We start from the raw sequence: 17,398 nt of genomic DNA, 5'->3' as shown, positions 1-17,398 counted from the left end.
CAAGGAGAGAAGGCTAACTCCTCCAATTTTGGACTTCAAAATGTGTTTTTTACCACTGAAAAACATTTGAAATTCAATGGTTAAAAAGTCTAAAAAAATGGTTTTAAAGTAATGAATAAAGGCACAAAAGCTTTACACATAAGGAAACAAGAAGGGTGAACCACCCCCTAACTAAAAAGGGGTTCAAACCACCATTTTTAAGCCACCAAAACAAAGCTTTTTACAATTCAAAACCAACCCCAAAACAGTTGAAAAGGATGGCAAAACAAGTATACAAAATAAGTATAAACAATGCAAGTGTTATACCTTTGAAGCAATCACAAATTGGCCAACGATCTGAGCCAAAACCACCTTCTAGAACCCAAATAAGGTCCCAAGTTACCTCAACTCAAAGACTAGCAACTTTCCTTAGGGTAGTGTATGTAAAAGTGTAGAGAAAACAAGCACTTAGCACAAAATTGTAAGAGAGAGAGAGAGAAATCTAGAGAGAGAGAATTTTTATGTCTTCAAATTTTTCTAACCCCCACATATGAGAGAGAGGGGTCCTATATATAGAAAACAAAAAATCCCCTCACAAACATCCAGCTATACACATGTTAGAAGATGCATGAATCTGTGCAAACAGCTAGCACAAAATATCACAAAATATCTGCAGGAAACACTGATGGCTGGCAGGGCACATCAATGGCCGGCAAATGAGAAATGGTGGCCAGCAACCTCCAATCTAAAACATCATGCTAAAAAGACCTAGGCATGGTCCAAAGATGAGACAAAATGGATGTAGGGTTTGGAAAACTCAAACCTGTGGCGTTCTGTCGCGGACTTCGAGCAGTCAGCGAGCAATCAAACTCGCCATTAGATTTACCTACAAGAACATCCAAGTCTTACAGGGCCATCAAAAATGGGGTGTCTACAGTGTGTTCATCCAAGTTTTAAAGCAATTTTATTAGGCCTTGCCATTCTTTAGTCCATTTGTCTATGGTTTTAAGTCCTCTAAACAAGAAGTAATGCCAAAGAAGAGGTTCTTCTAAAGCATGAGAGAAAGGCCACACCGCTGGCAATGAATCTTTGGAAAGGTTAAGCCATTAAGTGGGAACCTTTCTTACATGATTCGAACAACCTCAATTGGTTGAAATCATTCTCAAGTATAAAAGAGATGAATGATGGATTGATTATTAAACTTAGACTCCAAACATGGAAATGAACAAAGAAAGCATAACAAGAAACAAGTATGCCAACTTATGATATCACAAATGTACAAAACAAGGCATGACCCTATTGAAAAGGCTTAGACAACCTCAAAACAACCCTTAATACATGGAAAACAGAGATAGAGCATGCATGAAAAGAGCTTGAACAGTTAGACAATAAAGAAGAGAATTAAGGCTAGTAAGCAAGAATAAGGAGGGATGGCTAACCTCTAAAAACATGGTTTGAGTTAGCCTTTCTAAACCTCTGAAAATCAGTGTATATATCAAAGGAAAATAGTGGAAAAGAGAAGGTTTGAGTTATAAGTAAAGGTATAGAAAGAGCAAGTTCTCTCTACCCTTTTGGTAACTCTTCAAACCCAACTCCAATCACCTAAAATAAGCTCAAAACAATTCAAAACAGCAAGAACTATGAAGTAAGTGAAAGAAAAGAGAGTAAGAGAGAAGAAAACAAGCTTACACCTTTCAAGGGGTAAGCTTGTCATTGATGATTCAAACTTGGCTTCAACTCACTCTTAAGCTTGAATTATGCTTCTCCAATATCAACCAAGGCTCTAGGGTGATCAAACAAGGTTGTGCATGGAGGATAGAGATGGTATAGACAAGCTAGGTTAGCTCAAAGCTTACAATGGAAGAAGGAGGAGACAAGAGCTCTCAAGGTGTATATATGACTTCTAGATTTTTGTTCAACCCTCAAAACAATCCCTGAGTTTCGTTTTTATAGAATTCGAGCTCAAAAGGTAATAAAAATCTTCAAAAATGGATAGCTGATGGCCTCCCTTCTAGAACAGTATTTATCCAATCGAGGGCCAGCCGGCCATTCATAGCCATGGCCGGCCATAACTGATGCACGGCCAGGCCTTAATGGCCTCCCTTGTTTTTTTGGTTCAAACTTAGCTCAGGGTGGGAAAAGGTCAAAAAATGAAACTCACAGGTTCAAACAAGGTAAATGTTGAAGATTTGAGGTTATTTCGGGAGCCTGATTGAATCCAAATCGCTGCGAATTCACAATTCAACTTTCATCATCGAGTGTATTAAACAAAGCATCTAAGTTTTGTGGGCGGTCAAAAAAAAGGTGTCTACACTATGTCGTGCCTTAATCCAAAATTAAACAAATTCAACTAAATTAAATATAGATTGAACCTGAAGAGCTCGGCCCGACTGAGCCCTCAAAAGCCTTAGCCAAACTGAGCACAAAACGCTCTGTGAGACCGAGCATGCAGATGCGGCGCTCAGCTGGACTGAGCCCTCCAAAGCCTCAACTAGACTGAGTTAAACATAGCTTTAGCCAGACTGAGCATGAAGAACTTAGCCAGACTAAGTTAAACATAACCTCAGCCAGACTAAGCATGAAGAGCTCAGCCAGACTAAGTTACACAACACGCTCTACTAGACCGAGCATGTAGCGCTCAGCCAAACTACGCACAAAACGCTCTACCAGACCGAGCATACAGATATGGCGCTCAGCCAGACTGAGCCCTCCAAAGCCTCAGCCAGACTAAGCATGAAGAACTCAGCTAGACTGAGTTAAACATAGCCTTAGCCAGACTGAGCATGAAGATCTCAGCTAGATTGAGTTACACAACACGCTCTGCTAGACCGAGCATACGGCGCTCAGCCAGATTGAGACCTCTAAAGCCTCAACCAGAATGAGCACAACACGCTCTGTCAGACTGAGCATGCGGTGCTCAGCTAGACTAAGCCCTCCAAAGCCTCAGCCCAACTGAGCACGAAGCGCTCAGCCAGACCGAATCCTACAAAGCCTGAGCATCAGACCGAGCACGAAGCAAAACACACAATATTTTTATAACTTAATTTTATTACAAACCATAATAACGCGCAGTCTCTTCAGCTTATGGACAACTAGTTAGTTCACTTTTAAGCCTCCTTAGCAACATTACTTTATACAACATTTAAACCTTTCCATGCATAGGTTTATTATATACACAGTACACAACAAAAAGAGTAACAAGAAAAACCATCATTAAGGCATGTACAAACTAAAACTTCACAAACCTAAGTCTTAAATTCTTTATATTTAAATCTTCACAGACCATCATATTCAAATTCATTATAAACACAAGTCCTTTACAAATTTCAACCATTCTTTACAAGGAGCTCTCTCTCTCTCAAAAAAAAAAAAAAAAAAAACAAACAAACAAACGAACAAAACCAAACAAAAAGCCCAATCTGCACTCCCCATCACTGGACGCCAAATCTTCCTCTTCTACCCCCTCATCCAGCGGAGTTTGGGCGATGTCCTCCTCTCCTGGCTTCACCACGTTAAAGTCCACATCTAGGAACAGCTCCTACACCTTGTACTTGAAGCTTGTCCAGCCGCTGTCCAAGTACTGGCTCATCTCATGTTTGTAGTAGTCTGATTGCTGAAAATCTTAGATTATATCTTCTTCAGTCCTCTCAACAACAGCCACTCCTAATGGGCCAGCACCCCCTTCACCCACTCTGGCCAAGCCCCCCGCCACCGCCACGTCAATGGCCATTTGGACTTCAGGGGAAGACTTAAGCTGCTCCATCGCCGCAACGCATAGGTTCGAATAGGACGCCCTCTCAGACGCCATCATCCTGGTTAACTCTGCCATCTTGGCCCTCTCTTCTCCCAAGGCCTTCTCCAACTGAGCACTATACACATTTTCTTCTTCTTTGTCCTTCAGGGCTTAGGCACATAGCTCTTCATTATTTGTGAGGGCCTCCTCCAACCTTTCTTTGGCGGTGTTGCAGGCTTCTTGGACATCGCCCACCTTCTTCCGCTCACCCGCCAGCTCAAACTCTAGTGATACCGCCTTGTGGCGCACCACTTCCAGTTTAAACTTGGCGACTGACAGCTCGAAGGTGACCCCAGCCTAGCTTACCCTGGCGCACTCAGCCAAGTACCCCTGTACCACTGCCAAAACTTCCATCTTTTTCGCCCTCTGAGCATAGGCCAGACCCTTCGCGTAGGCGCTACACGCTACCTTTCTCCAGCCAGTTGTCTCCGCCCTTAAGTTCTGTAATTGCGCCCACACTCCTTCCAGTTGGGCCTTCAGCGGCTCTGCCTCCATTTTCACCCCCACTGCCTTGCCTAATAGGGTCGTCGCCAGGGTCATTGCTTCCATCTGCACTGAGCAGAACCCTCTCATGAGATTGACCTCTATTAATTGGGCCATACTCTACATAGCTGCGTCCTCAACGACCCCCAATAGACGGTTTGCGGCGACCCTGGCTTCGCCTCCATCATCCACCAAGCAGCCAACCACCGTGCGAACGTGATGTATGGCGGTCTTCAATGCAGCGTTGGTCTCTATTCCACTTGCCCGCTCTCTCCCTAGCTCCTGACTTAGGGGCACATCTTGTAAGGGCACGTCTTTGGAGGGCAAATTGGCTGACTGGTCGGTTTCTGCCAACCTTTTTTGCTCGCTTGATTCGTTCACCACTTGGTCACTTGGGAACTTGGCCAACCCTTCCTCTGTCCCCATACCAGCCCTGGTCTCCCCCTCCTAACTTGGGGACAACTCTACTACCCTCTCTTTTGCCTTCTTCCCTACCGGTCCTCCCTCACCCCCTTTTGCAGCCACCTTCATTTTCTTTTTCTTTAACATTGCATCCACATCCCTCTTGCTTCTTTTCCTTCAACGGATTGAATGGTGCCCGCAAAGTCACAAACGCGATCAGGTCTTTCTCTCCCAACGGCTTCGGGTGTGGTCTGACCGACCTCTTCGCAACCAGCTTCAGCACTGGACCTAATTCTTTCTCCTTATATTTATCTGCCCTTGCAAAAGCTCGCTTGTTCTCCTCCTCCTCCTAAGCTTTCCTCCTCACCTCCATCTCCTCTGGCGTCAGATCTCCTTTAGCTGGTTGCGGCCCCAGATTCAGGTTGACCAGGGTTGAGGGTTGGACGAGGTCGTCCCACTTTAGCCACTCATTCTCCCTTCAACCCTTCACCTATTTGACCCTCTTCTCCGCCTCGGCATCTAACTTCGGTTCCCAAGACATGGTGGCGACTTTCCAAATTGTACGTGCTCCTCTTCTGCCGCTCGTCGACACAAAAACCACTTTGGCCGCCATCCCTTCACCGACAAAGGCAACTCGCCACCAATTCCCTTCCTACTACGGCTTGTAAGGTCACCCATGTCTCCTGTTGCCCTGACACCTTGTAGCGGGAGAAAAACTTATCCACCGTTATCATCTCCCCTCCAGTCACCCACGGTCCCGTGATTGCACAAGCGAACAGAATCTTCCACGCGTTCGACATAAGCTGTCTTGGGGCCACCTCCAGACAGTTTAACACGTCCACCACTAGCTATGGAAGGGGTAACCTTAGGCCCCCGCGCACAGCCTCTTCATACAATGCGAACTCCATCGGTCGTGCGTGCAACGCCCTCTCTTTCTTCGTTAGCAGCCTCAACTCTGCTGCGGAACTCCTCAAAATCCTCTACCGTCAGAGTGGATTTGTCCACCTTTGTATGCCAGTGGTCTAGTGCCACATGGCTAATCGACTACACCGCCAAGATCATTGTCGACCCCAGGGGCCACACCAGCCGCTCCGCCTCCCTCTCCACCCGTCTTTCCACCCTATGCTGCTCCGCTAGCTCCACCCCATCATCCTCTCCTAATGCATCCACTCCTATGGCTGGCGTTTTGTATTGTGCCATCTCCTTCACGTTTCTAACTATTGCTTCGGTTGTGAGGGTAAGAAAATTTGCGATATGCCAGACGGGAAAATCTCTTGCGATGAAGGAACTTAAGTCTAGAATGTGCTGGTTTTTTGCAATCAAGTAAGCAAAACGCATAAGTCCAAAAGCTCAAGGTTTACCTATTTCCCAAACATCGCGGTTAAAATTCGCTGGTTTGAAAATTTGAACAAAAATACGACCCTTGTCTTTTCAATATCCCATCTTACAAACCCCCTCAATTATTCGTATCCCTTATCAACGGCCCTTGTTGTATCCTGTGTACGGCCACAATCCCTTCCTCGCCCCAGTAATTCTCTTTCCTCTTCCCCATCTATTCCACTTCACATCAGCACATGCTTTCCCCCCTCGAGCCCCGCGCATCGTTAATCTTTTCTCAATCCCCTACGTGGTCTGCCCACCTCATGGTTGATCACCCCGCTCGGTTGGTCACCTCGCTCGGCCATCTTTGTGATTGGCCTTCCTTACGATTGGTCATCCCACTCTACCACCTTTGCGGTCGGCCCTCCTCCTGGTCGGCCATCCCGCTCAGCCACCTTCGCAGTCGACCCTCCTTCGGGTCGACCATCCAACTTGGCCACCTTCGCAGCTGGCCCTCTCTATTGTCGGTCACCCTCGCCGCTTGGTCACTCCTCCACCCCCCACCCTTACCCGCTCTCCAATCTTGGGAGACTCCCTCCACCTTTGCTATTCCCTTTGTTGGACTAAAGCTACACTCGGGAATGGGAGACTACTGATATCGTTGGGCACCGGAAGGGCCAAACCCACAGATCAGGGCCCAGTTCGCATCCCAGCGATCAAAGCCCAAGGGCCTAGTGCATATCCCAGCGATCAAAGCCCAATAACTCTGAGAAATCAACACTAGGCCAGAACTAATAGCATTCAAACACTTGCCAAATAGAGGCCTAGACACGTAAGCAAATAAAGATATTGCAAAGTTATTGCACCACACATCAGCCATTAATGAAGCTCTCACAGCATTAATATGACAACCCCTTCACGTCGAAGGAGACAGACTCACCATGAACGATGCGAGTTAGAATATAGATTTACTGCCAACACGACAGTCGGGAATGGACAAGAAAATGATGAGCAAAGGATATAAGGAAGTTTCCGAGATACGTTAAAGGTTAAGTTCTTCATCTCCCTCTTCTGGCTCAATACAATCAATCTACTCTATCCTAATTTGATTGTCAGAGTGTCTGCCGGGGGATTGCCTCCCCTATTGGACCTTTTTTGCAGGAACGTTCCATGGACTTCAAGGCTAGCAGACATGTTAGAAGTGTGGACCAGCCCGACCCGTCCCTTGTTGTAATTAGTATTATGTCATTATTACTGACTCTATCTATTATACAAATTACATATACCTAAAACTTCTAAAATTATACTATATCATCTGTTAGTATACTAGTTAGTATACTATAACATTATTCTTAATTTAAACAAAATGTTAACTATTCATTTAGGAATTGTAAATTTTAACTTAAAAGTCAAAAATATATTAAAGAGGTCAAAAACTAATAAACTATAAAAAATAAAAAATAAAAAAGTCAAAATTTTATTTTCTCTCTACTTTTTGTATTTTTTTTCATAAAAAGTTAAAAATTATTCCAAATATATTAATTTTTTGGATAAATTACACTAATACCCTCTAAAGTTTCTGTTTAATATAGATCCCCCTCATACTTATCCATTGTCAGATTAAAATGACATATTTTGTTAATATCATTTCAAATGAAATAACAATCATCTTATTTGCTTTAGCTCACACAAAAATTTGAATTTTTCTTTTATTTTCATGTTTTTTTTACCCATTTTTTATTTTTATTTTTATTTTTTAGATATACTTAAGAAATAATATTTTGTGATTTTTTTTTAAATTCTCCAAACACAAAAAAAAAAGATACAAAAATTCAATACATTATTTTATTTTGTTGTATTCAATATTTTTTTTTTAATTTTTTGTATCAATTTTATACTTTTTAATTATATCTGAATTAAATTGATCTAATTTAGATATAATGGTGGAAATAAAAATAAAAAATTATATCAAAATTTATACATAAAATATCATAAAAATGTTATGATAGTGATACTGTTATAAATATAAATTATGTTTATGGGTATTTTGTTTTAAAGTGAAAGGTCATCATTAAACTATATCATTGTGTTTGAAAATTCTATATAAAATTTATATTTGTATATCATCACTCAATAAGAATATGTTCGGGTAGAATGTAATGATGGAAAATTATAAATTGTAATCATGATGATAGAAATAAGAAATGGTAGGAAAAAGGAAAAAATAGTCATTAGAAAATTTTAAGGCATGACATCAGCAGCAATTCATGGGACAATTTGTAATGAGATTACAAATCTCAGAGAGGAGAATGTAATTTTTCAAATATGAAGAGGGGATTTATATTAAATAGAAATCTAAGAGAGTGCTAGTGTAATTTACGCTAATTTTTTTTCAAAAATGCTTAAGACTTCAAAAGTTTTACCAAAAATATCTTATATGAATGCGAAACCCATACCATGTAAGTCCCATGTGAGTTCTACATCCATGTAAAACATTTGATAAAAATTTTAAAATTTCTAACATTACTTTTTTTTTTTACCTCATATTTTAACTAAAAAATCTAAAAATTACTAAAATAGTGGGTTGTCAGATAAGTTACACTGGCCAGGACGAATCACCAAGGATCCTCTAGAGTGAAATTTCTCTAAAGTTTCCTAGAGTGCTACATTGTGTAGTTGAGATTTACTGGCAAGTCACATCAGAAAAATTGATGTGACTTGCCAGCAAATCTCAACCACACAATGTAGCACTCTAGGAAACTTTAGAGAAAAATCCTTGCTCAGGAGGAATAGCTGAAAAATGTACGTAGCACTGGCTAGATATTTTATATTAGTCCACCAAGTCATCAACCGAGGTGTTTGCAACAGCAAGCATAAACCAAAAAGTCAATCTGTGAGCCAAGGAGTGTAAACCAACCACCACAAAATCAAGCTAGCAAGCAAACATATTTGAGGCATGAACAAGCGATTTTAAAATGAAGCACAAACTAATACATTGAGCAAAGCAAAGCTACAAACGACTTCAATGCATCTCCTTTCTGTTTTCAAACTTCACCACAAAGGATATAATATAAATAACTTTTTTATTTTATTATTTGTTAGCTTTCCTGTTTGATTAGGAAACAATTTGGGTAAATTCATTTGATTCTCGTAATCTAGTTTAGTTGTTTTGTAGTTTAGTAAAATTCAATTTACCGAAAAAGAAAAAAATCAAAAATTATAATACTAAAGATAAAACTAAACAAATTGTAACTTCTTGTGATTTATTGTTTTTATTTCTATAGCAAAACAGAATGAAAAGGCATCATACAAGACAATGTTTGCTCATGGATAGACGCGGCTTACAAATGGCCTCCAAGGGCTTCAACTTTGGCATGGTGATGCCAGGACTTTCAGTCATATCCACCTGCTCTTCGTTAACTGTCTTCCATTCAAATGACTGAATCAAGGCTCCTAGTGCTAGCCCAACCATCCTTTTGGCTAGGCTAGCCCCGGGACAACCACGTCTTCCACTGCCAAATGGAATCAGCCTATACCCATCTCCAGCACTCTCCGCTTGAAACCTCTCTGGCATGAATTTTGTTGGATTTTCCCATAGCTTGGGGTCTCTATGAATGGCCAATGCATTTACCATTAACGTCGTGCCTTGTGGGACATCATAACCCCCCACTGTACAATCCTCAGATGCTTCATGTGGCAATAGAAGTGGGACGGGTGCATATAATCGAAGTGCTTCATTCACTACATTTGATAGGTAATCTAGCTTGGGTAAATCTTGTTCATCTATGAGGCGATCCTGTCCAACGTGAGCATCAATCTCTTCTTTAACTTTTGTCATTGCATCTGGATGGTTGAGGAGTAGTGACATTGCCCATTCCAAAGTAGTTGATGAAGTATCACTCCCAGCAATTAGCAATACCTATCCACACCAGACACCTAGTTAAGAGGTATAACCAAAACACACACACACGCACGCGCGCGCACACACACACACACGCAAGAAGAAGAAGAAGAAGATGAAAATAGCAATGGAAACTTACCCAATTTTTTTATTACTACACACAAAGGCAAGCGTACCACTTGTTTATTTATGTGAACCTCACTACTACCTTTTATGTTTAGTGTAAAGAAAATATTGTGGAAAATCCTTTTGTGTTTTGACATTTCTCAACCACAACCATAAAAAACCGTAAACCTATTTTTTGTAGATTATTGCAAAATGAAAGTCAGATAATTAAAAAGTATAAGCTAAAGTATTCTTATCCTTCAGTTTTTCAATAATGGATTCTGTTAAAAATTAAGTTGTTTTTACCTCATAAATTATGAAGTATAAACTACACCAAACACTCTTAACATAGATTTTCAATCTATGTATGTGTTATAAGCAGCATCTATAAATTACATCAAACAAGGTCAAAGAACTTGTGTTGCAAAAATGACTCACCCTCTCCCAAAAAGAAAACTGTGTAGAAAAGGGTAGATCTTCAAATTTCTTAACAAAAGCATGATAAACATAAGAAATTCATAATCATAAGGTTGTGATGGGAAGAAGAAAAAAAAAAAAAAACTGGTAGGGATAGAAAATTAATGTTGTGTTTGGTCGGAAGATTTGAAGAGAGATTTGAAATATGAAAAGGAAAAGATATGTGAAATTATGTGAAATGTAGGTATATTTTATTAACATTCTACCTTCCTTTTTTGTTTCTATTTCCAAATCATTTCCCGAATTCCCAACTAAACACAGCATAAGTGAAAGAAGTTATTTTATTGAAATGAAAAAATAAATATATAGATAAACATTGATGTTGTAGTGATCTGATCTTACCATTATCATCCCATTTATAATGCTGTTGGTATAGAACCCAGGTTCTGTTTCTTGCAAAGACAGCAAATTGTGGATTAGTGTCTTCACTTTTGTTGATGCACTGGTTTTTTTATGCTCATCAACTAGTTTCTGCAAAAACTTGTCCATCCTCTCTGCCGTGGCTTTCATTTTCTTCGCTGTCCCAAACAAATCCACCCACTGCAAAACCGGAAAAAGGTCTGCTGGATTTGATTTCTTGACAAGTTCAAAATGCTCTCTTATCAATTTCTGAAAGAGCTTGGCCTCCCCAACATCGTCCACGCCTTCTCCATAGAACCTCTTCCCCATGATCATCATGGTCATAACATTATATGAGAGCTCAAAAAACTTGGAATTCAAGTTCACCTTACTATACTCACCACCACCACAATTATTCATGAGTTGATTCACAAAGAACTTCACTTCCTTTCCTCGTATACTAGTTGTCCTCTCTAGGCGAGTAGTTGACAAAATCTCCAAGGTTGTAATACGCCTGAGATTATAACAAAATCTATTAAAATGTTTTTTAATTTTAAAACTGTCACTAACGTCTCATTCTGACAAAATGAGTGTAGGGATATTTTAGAAAGAAAAACATTTTACTTTTGTAAAAATCATGTCACTTAATATTATTAGGATAAATTACAAATACATTTATAAGGTTCGTTTAAAATATAAATTACTTCTATAGTTTGAAAAATTACAAATACCCCCTTTATTAGAATTTTTTATTTAACAAAATTAATTAAAAAAATAAAACTTATAATTGCTTTCCTATACAATAATAAAATTACCTAAATTATTAATTAAAACATATTTTTAACATTATTAAAAACTATTAATTGATTTGATGATTTATTAATAAAAGGACGATTTGTTGTGTAATTAAATACCTTCAGGGGTGGAATATAATTTTCAAAATCACAAAGGGCGATTCGTATTTTCATCAAACCTCAGAAGGTGTATTTGTAATTTACCCATATTATTATTATTTTTTGAATGACAAAACACTACAACATATAAGAGTTTTAAAGATCAAATATTCTAATATCTAAAAGCGAAAATTTTGTTGCAAAAGATATTTAGGGACCAATTTCTATCGTCATGAGGATAGTCGCTAAAAAGTCGTTCCGAAAAGTAAAAAAACAAAACTTTTAGCAACAAAATTTTGAAAATGTCACTAATAAATAGATTTTTAGGGACAAAATAATTTGATCTCAAAATGATTTATTTTTTGAGACAAAAATTTGATCCCAAAAGGATAATACTTTATCACTAATATGTCATTTTTGTTACTAAAATATAATAACAATACATTTCACAACAAAAATATTTAGCCTTTAAAAAATAATTTTGTCCCTAAATTTTAATTTCTAAAACTTTAATTTTTTTTATAGTGAAAGAAGAATATATTGAATAAAACATGCCAACCACCAAAACATACCGCAAAGGCTTCCCCTGTTTTAGCCAACCTTTAACCAAAACACTCAACCATCCATCATCAAGAGAATCCTAAAATGTTATACGTAAACAGATTTTTTTACCAAATAACAGATTTTTTTACAAAATAGAGGTATGTCAAACAAGAACCCAAAATTTCTCGAGATATCTCAGTTTCCGTGTCTTCACCCCTTCACAAATTCTAGGGGTGTTTGGCATTGATTAATATAATCAACCTTTTTAACCTGAGACTTTTTTAGCTTGGCTTTTTTAGTCTTATTTGGTTTTTGTTTTGAGATTTTTTTGACTTTTGTGAGTGAAAAAATGTAATAATTATGTATAAAAAGTAGTATTATCTTATTGACTTATATAACTTATTTTGTCTTTTTGTATTTTTTTGGTCTCAAAATCTTAGCCAAACGAACACTCAATGTTAAAACTAACACCTTCAAAGTTGGCTTTTATCCATGAGGTTTAATTGCGTTCTTGGTCTCAAAAGTATCGGTCTTGTGTTAATTTGGTCATCAATCTATAAAGTGTTTCAATTTAATCCCTAATATTTAAATTGTATCAATCTAATCCTTAATGTATAAAAAGTATTTCAATTTAGACATTGAGAGACTAATAAATTGAAACATTTTTTATACATTGGGGACCATAGTAACATAATTTAAGCATTGGCGGGGATCAAAACATTGGGGACCATAGTAACATAATTTAGGATCAAAATGACACAAAATTCTTATACTTTGGGAACTAAAAATATAATTAAAATCTCTCTCAAAAACAAAAAACAAAAAAACACCTCAACTTTGATACCTTCAGTGACCTCATTCCTGGAGATTTCATTCTCATTAAGAAATACCTCATTCGTTGCTAACCATAAAAACCACCAAACCGCATAAAATAAGGAATCCCAACTTTCTTCTTGAGATCCCTTTACTCCATTCCAAACCACCGAGCAGCCAAACTTAAAAGATTTCATGGGCTAATTAACCCACCATTTCATAATGAAAAATTATATATATGGTCATAGAATTTTTATATAGAAATCATGACAAGAATGATTATGATAGTGGGTATTTGTGAAATTAGGAAGTAGTGGTGGGTGATTAAAAATGAAATGACCAAAACAAGCCACATCATTTGGTATGAAATTGATGAACAAAGCTATATTTGTATATCGTTACTGTTTCAGAATTAAATGAATATTTGGCAAAAACTACCAATTTAAAAGAACAAAATGTCTACTGGTAAAAGCCTCAACAAGAGAAGAAGAAATCCTTATTACAATGTAAACCCCTAAACCACCCAACTGAGTTCTCAACACTATACTCCGCTTTTCTATTGCCAGAAATTGAATATAAAACTTTCTCCCAAAAATTCCCCAAATCTCACCAATTCTTTTATCAGCTCTAATCATTTCATCAAATTGATCAAATTAAAAGAGAGGCAATTTACAACAACCAATGTTGAATCAAAGTATCTCTGATCGTTCACTTTTTTTCTTCTTTTTTTTTTCTTTATCAAAATTTGTTCAACAATTTCAATCAAAATTTTGATTTGATATAAAGATAATCAAATTTTTCATCAACTAAACGTGACTTTTGGGCTCGTGAGGCCACCACATGTCTTATATTTCGATATGATGACATAAAACCAAGAATATCAAAGCAAGAAATAAAAAAACAGAACCAAACACATAAAACCTCAACACGAAAATACTAGAGTTGTCGAATAAACCTGAGGTTGCGCCAAAGGTCACCATATGGGGCTGCACCCATACTGGTGTTATTGTAGTTGAGGTATTTTCCGGAGAGGCTAGGCGGCCGGTTGGCGAATATGATATCATTTTTCGTGAAACATTCTTCGACGGCAGAAGGAGAGGTGACCACGATGACCTTTCTGGGTCCGAACCGGAGGAGGGTGATTGGGCCATACTTGTCTGAAAAAGCTTGAAGAGTTTGGTGCAGTGGCTCTTTCAGTAGATGAAGATGGCCTATGATGGGAAGCCCAGGAGGACTTGGGGGTAAATTCTTGTATCTTTCTTGTTTTGCTGTGAGGAGCTTGAAGAAGAAGAAGAAGAGTAGGAGGAGAGAGATTATGGTGAGAGGTATGGAGTACCAGTTAGCTTCCATCATTCGCTCTGTATCCAATTTTGTCCGTGTGGTGCCAAGTTTGAGGGGAGAAAATTTGTTACTTATTGAAGGAGTGGAGCCTGTAGCTCTATTATTTTATTATTATAATATAGTTTTAGACGTTGACGTTATTCGTCATATCAACATCATTTATATTTATCCATCCACTATCTGCTACGACTATTTATTTTTTTTATTTTTTTTATTTTTTTGGGTGGGCTCATAAGTCATAAACTACGACTATTTGTTACTTGTTGAAGGAGTGGAGCCTATAGCTCTATTATTTTATTATTATAATATAGTTTTAAACGTTGACATCATAGCAGTCATCATCCTATCAACATCATTTATATTTATCTACTATCTACTACAACTATATATATGGGAAGTGGATCTCCTCCGATCCGTAGTCCATATTGGGGGCTCTGGTTAGACTTAGGTGTTTTAATCAAATCGAATTGATTCGTTACGTATTGAATAGATGTGTAATGACGAGCAGGTGGTTATAAATTAATTTTTTTTAATTCGTTTAATTTCAAATGGATGATGAATTTAAAATTTCTTTGATTGAAATTAAATTGTCAAATCATGAATACCTTTAGTAATTTGTAAGACTATGTTTTTAATTTGTTTATATACTCTGTTTGTGTTTTTAATTGAATTTTTTTTTTCAGATATTTTCTTGTTTTTTCAATTTGAAAATCTTTTTATCAAATGATAAGTGTTGATATTTGGTATTTTTGTGTAAGAAAATATAAGGCTTAATTTTGTCATTTTAAAAAAAAATCAAATTAAATAGTTTTTGAATAAAAAGAAAAGTAATGAAATAGTTTTCATAATATATGGTTTTTTATATGTATTTATTATTGGTATTTGACAATTTACTTGATAATCTTTTGGTTATGTTGAGTTGGATTGTTATCCAAAAAAAAAAATATTGACAAGTTATTATATTATGTTCAAAATTTGTAAAAATTTAAACCACCAAACCGATTCGCATCCATCTGCCAATCCAGCAAACAGATACAGTTTGATTTTTTTCAATCCGTCAATCCGAACTGTGAGCACCCCTAGTTTGGACAAGTGAGATTTATTATGAGCTTCGTTTTGATTATTTAAATTATTAATTTTGTCAGGTATTTTATGTATTTTATTTACACAAAAAATCAAATCAATTCGATAATCATAACCTATTTAATTCATCACATTTGTTTAAAAAAAAACAAGTATATTTTTAAAAACCCAATTGTCGCCCATTTTTTTTGACAAGCGCAATAAATTAAATACATTACGATTATTGAATCGGTTTAATTTTTTTATAAATAAAATATACAAAATGCCTAGCAAAATGAATGATTCTGATTATCGAAATAGGACCCATGGTGAGTCTCACATGCCTAAATAGGGATCTCCAGTCTAAATGAATGACTGGAAGAGCTCAGGTCCATACATATATATACATATATATATATTGGCTGTATAAATTGTATAAGCTAATCACGATTCAACACGTGGCATGAGAAGGGTAATTTGGGAAGGTAATATAAATTACCAACCATAGTCAGACACGTGTCAACCCATATTGGTAATAATGGGTCTGCGTAGCACTGGAATGATCCAGAGATATAAGGTGATGAGGCCTAACGGTTATTCACAAGGTTAAAATTCAAAATCATGAGAGAAGTCTAACTGCAAACATGGCGTAGTGGAGCTAACTGTGATAGAGCATGATCAGCGATCATGAAGGAGTGTTTCGACGGTTAGAAGCCCATTTTGACAGTTATCATTAAAAAGTATAAATAGCAGAGAAGGCCCTAGAAAGAGGGACCCAGACTCAGATTCAGAAACCAATTTTTATCTACTTTATTTTTCTTCCAGTTTTTACATTTCTTGTTCTTTACATTTCTGCACTTCAAATTCTTGTATTGCACTTTATTCATAGGAGTAGTTTTGAATAGCTTGTTGTTGTAAACCTCTACGAGGCTGGATCAGATCATTGTAAATTTTTCATTTTTACATAATGAAATACTACAATTGTTCTTCATTTAATTGTTGTTTACTAAATTCTCCTAAACAAACCACCAGTAAAAGTCCTCTTCATTAAGGCTGAAAGAACTTAAACACAATCGTCTGATAATTGATTGGCAATTAATCTTCTGTAAGGACTGATTGATCCTTGCTAGCATACTTAAAATTACAATACTAACCTTCAAAAGCCAAAAAATTCAACATATATTTTTGACACATGTCACGACCCAACCCTAGGGGCTTAGGGTTGGAATCGCAACTTACTAACTTATTTTATTCGTAACAAATTAAACTACGCGAGCGGAAACAAAAAATAATTAAATAGAAAATTACACAATTCCACTATTTTAATGAGAGAAAATACATTTATAGGGCTTTTATTATTTTATTATTCAGTGACTGGCCCCAAGTAGAACAAAAGAGAGCAAAAATATTATAAAAAAAAAGAGGAAGAAAGATAAAAAATAAAAATAAAAATAAAAAGTGGTTCAATATCAATCCATGTGCAGGTTCCATTTCGTGAGGTTATGGGTTTCTCCTACATCTTGTTACCTGAAAGGGTAACAGCTATGAGCACACAATAGAGTGAGAAATATTATGCCAACAGTATAGGGAATACAAAATAACCATGGGTAGTTAGTTAAGCCAAAACATTTACATAACTCAATTTGGTAAATAAATCATTTAAGTGACAGAAATTGAAATACATAAATTATGTAAATAATTAACCATAATCACAATACAAAACAGAATAGAACAGAAATCACAGAAGTGACAATCAGAACAGAGGTCAATGGATCCATGACAAACAGAGGACCACGAAGTGGCCAAACAGAGGCCAATGGTTATTTAAGTCCCCCAAGGCGTGGGACTCCCGTGGTGGTACTTACCAAACATAATTATTTATAAGGTTATAGTCGAATATTCTTTGAAATATAAACAAACATATCCATAGGTTTCATTTAAACAAAC

General features: G+C 37.1%; 1 protein-coding gene across 1 annotated transcript; it reads right to left on the bottom strand.

The window, feature by feature from the left end:
- Positions 1-9,215: 9,215 nt before the first annotated feature.
- Positions 9,216-14,557, bottom strand: LOC114312993 (cytochrome P450 81Q32). The gene is made up of 3 exons (XM_028259309.2): positions 14,004-14,557; positions 10,803-11,313; positions 9,216-9,896 (listed from the first exon to the last, which is right to left on the bottom strand). The coding sequence occupies exons 1-3, from the start codon at positions 14,399-14,401 to the stop codon at positions 9,282-9,284; spliced, it is 1,524 nt and encodes a 507-aa protein (XP_028115110.2). The 5' UTR covers positions 14,402-14,557; the 3' UTR covers positions 9,216-9,281.
- Between the last annotated feature and the right edge of the window lie 2,841 nt (positions 14,558-17,398).

The sequence above is a fragment of the Camellia sinensis genome, chromosome 6 (genome assembly GCF_055761805.1).
Source record: "Camellia sinensis isolate YWXY chromosome 6, ASM5576180v1, whole genome shotgun sequence".
NCBI lineage: Eukaryota > Viridiplantae > Streptophyta > Magnoliopsida > Ericales > Theaceae > Camellia > Camellia sinensis.
This window is presented reverse-complemented; position numbering and strand designations above follow the sequence as displayed.

What these genes read in the sequence shown, in the direction of transcription:
- LOC114312993 (XM_028259309.2), bottom strand. Translation starts at nt 14,401, where the DNA reads ATGATGGAAGCTAACTGGTACTCCATACCTCTCACCATAATCTCTCTC. An exon ending in GACCTTTGGCGCAACCTCAG is followed by an intron (nt 11,314 to 14,003) that starts GTTTATTCGACA and finishes TTATAATCTCAG; the next exon opens with GCGTATTACAACCTTGGAGA. An exon ending in TTATAAATGGGATGATAATG is followed by an intron (nt 9,897 to 10,802) that starts GTAAGATCAGAT and finishes TGGTGTGGATAG; the next exon opens with GTATTGCTAATTGCTGGGAG.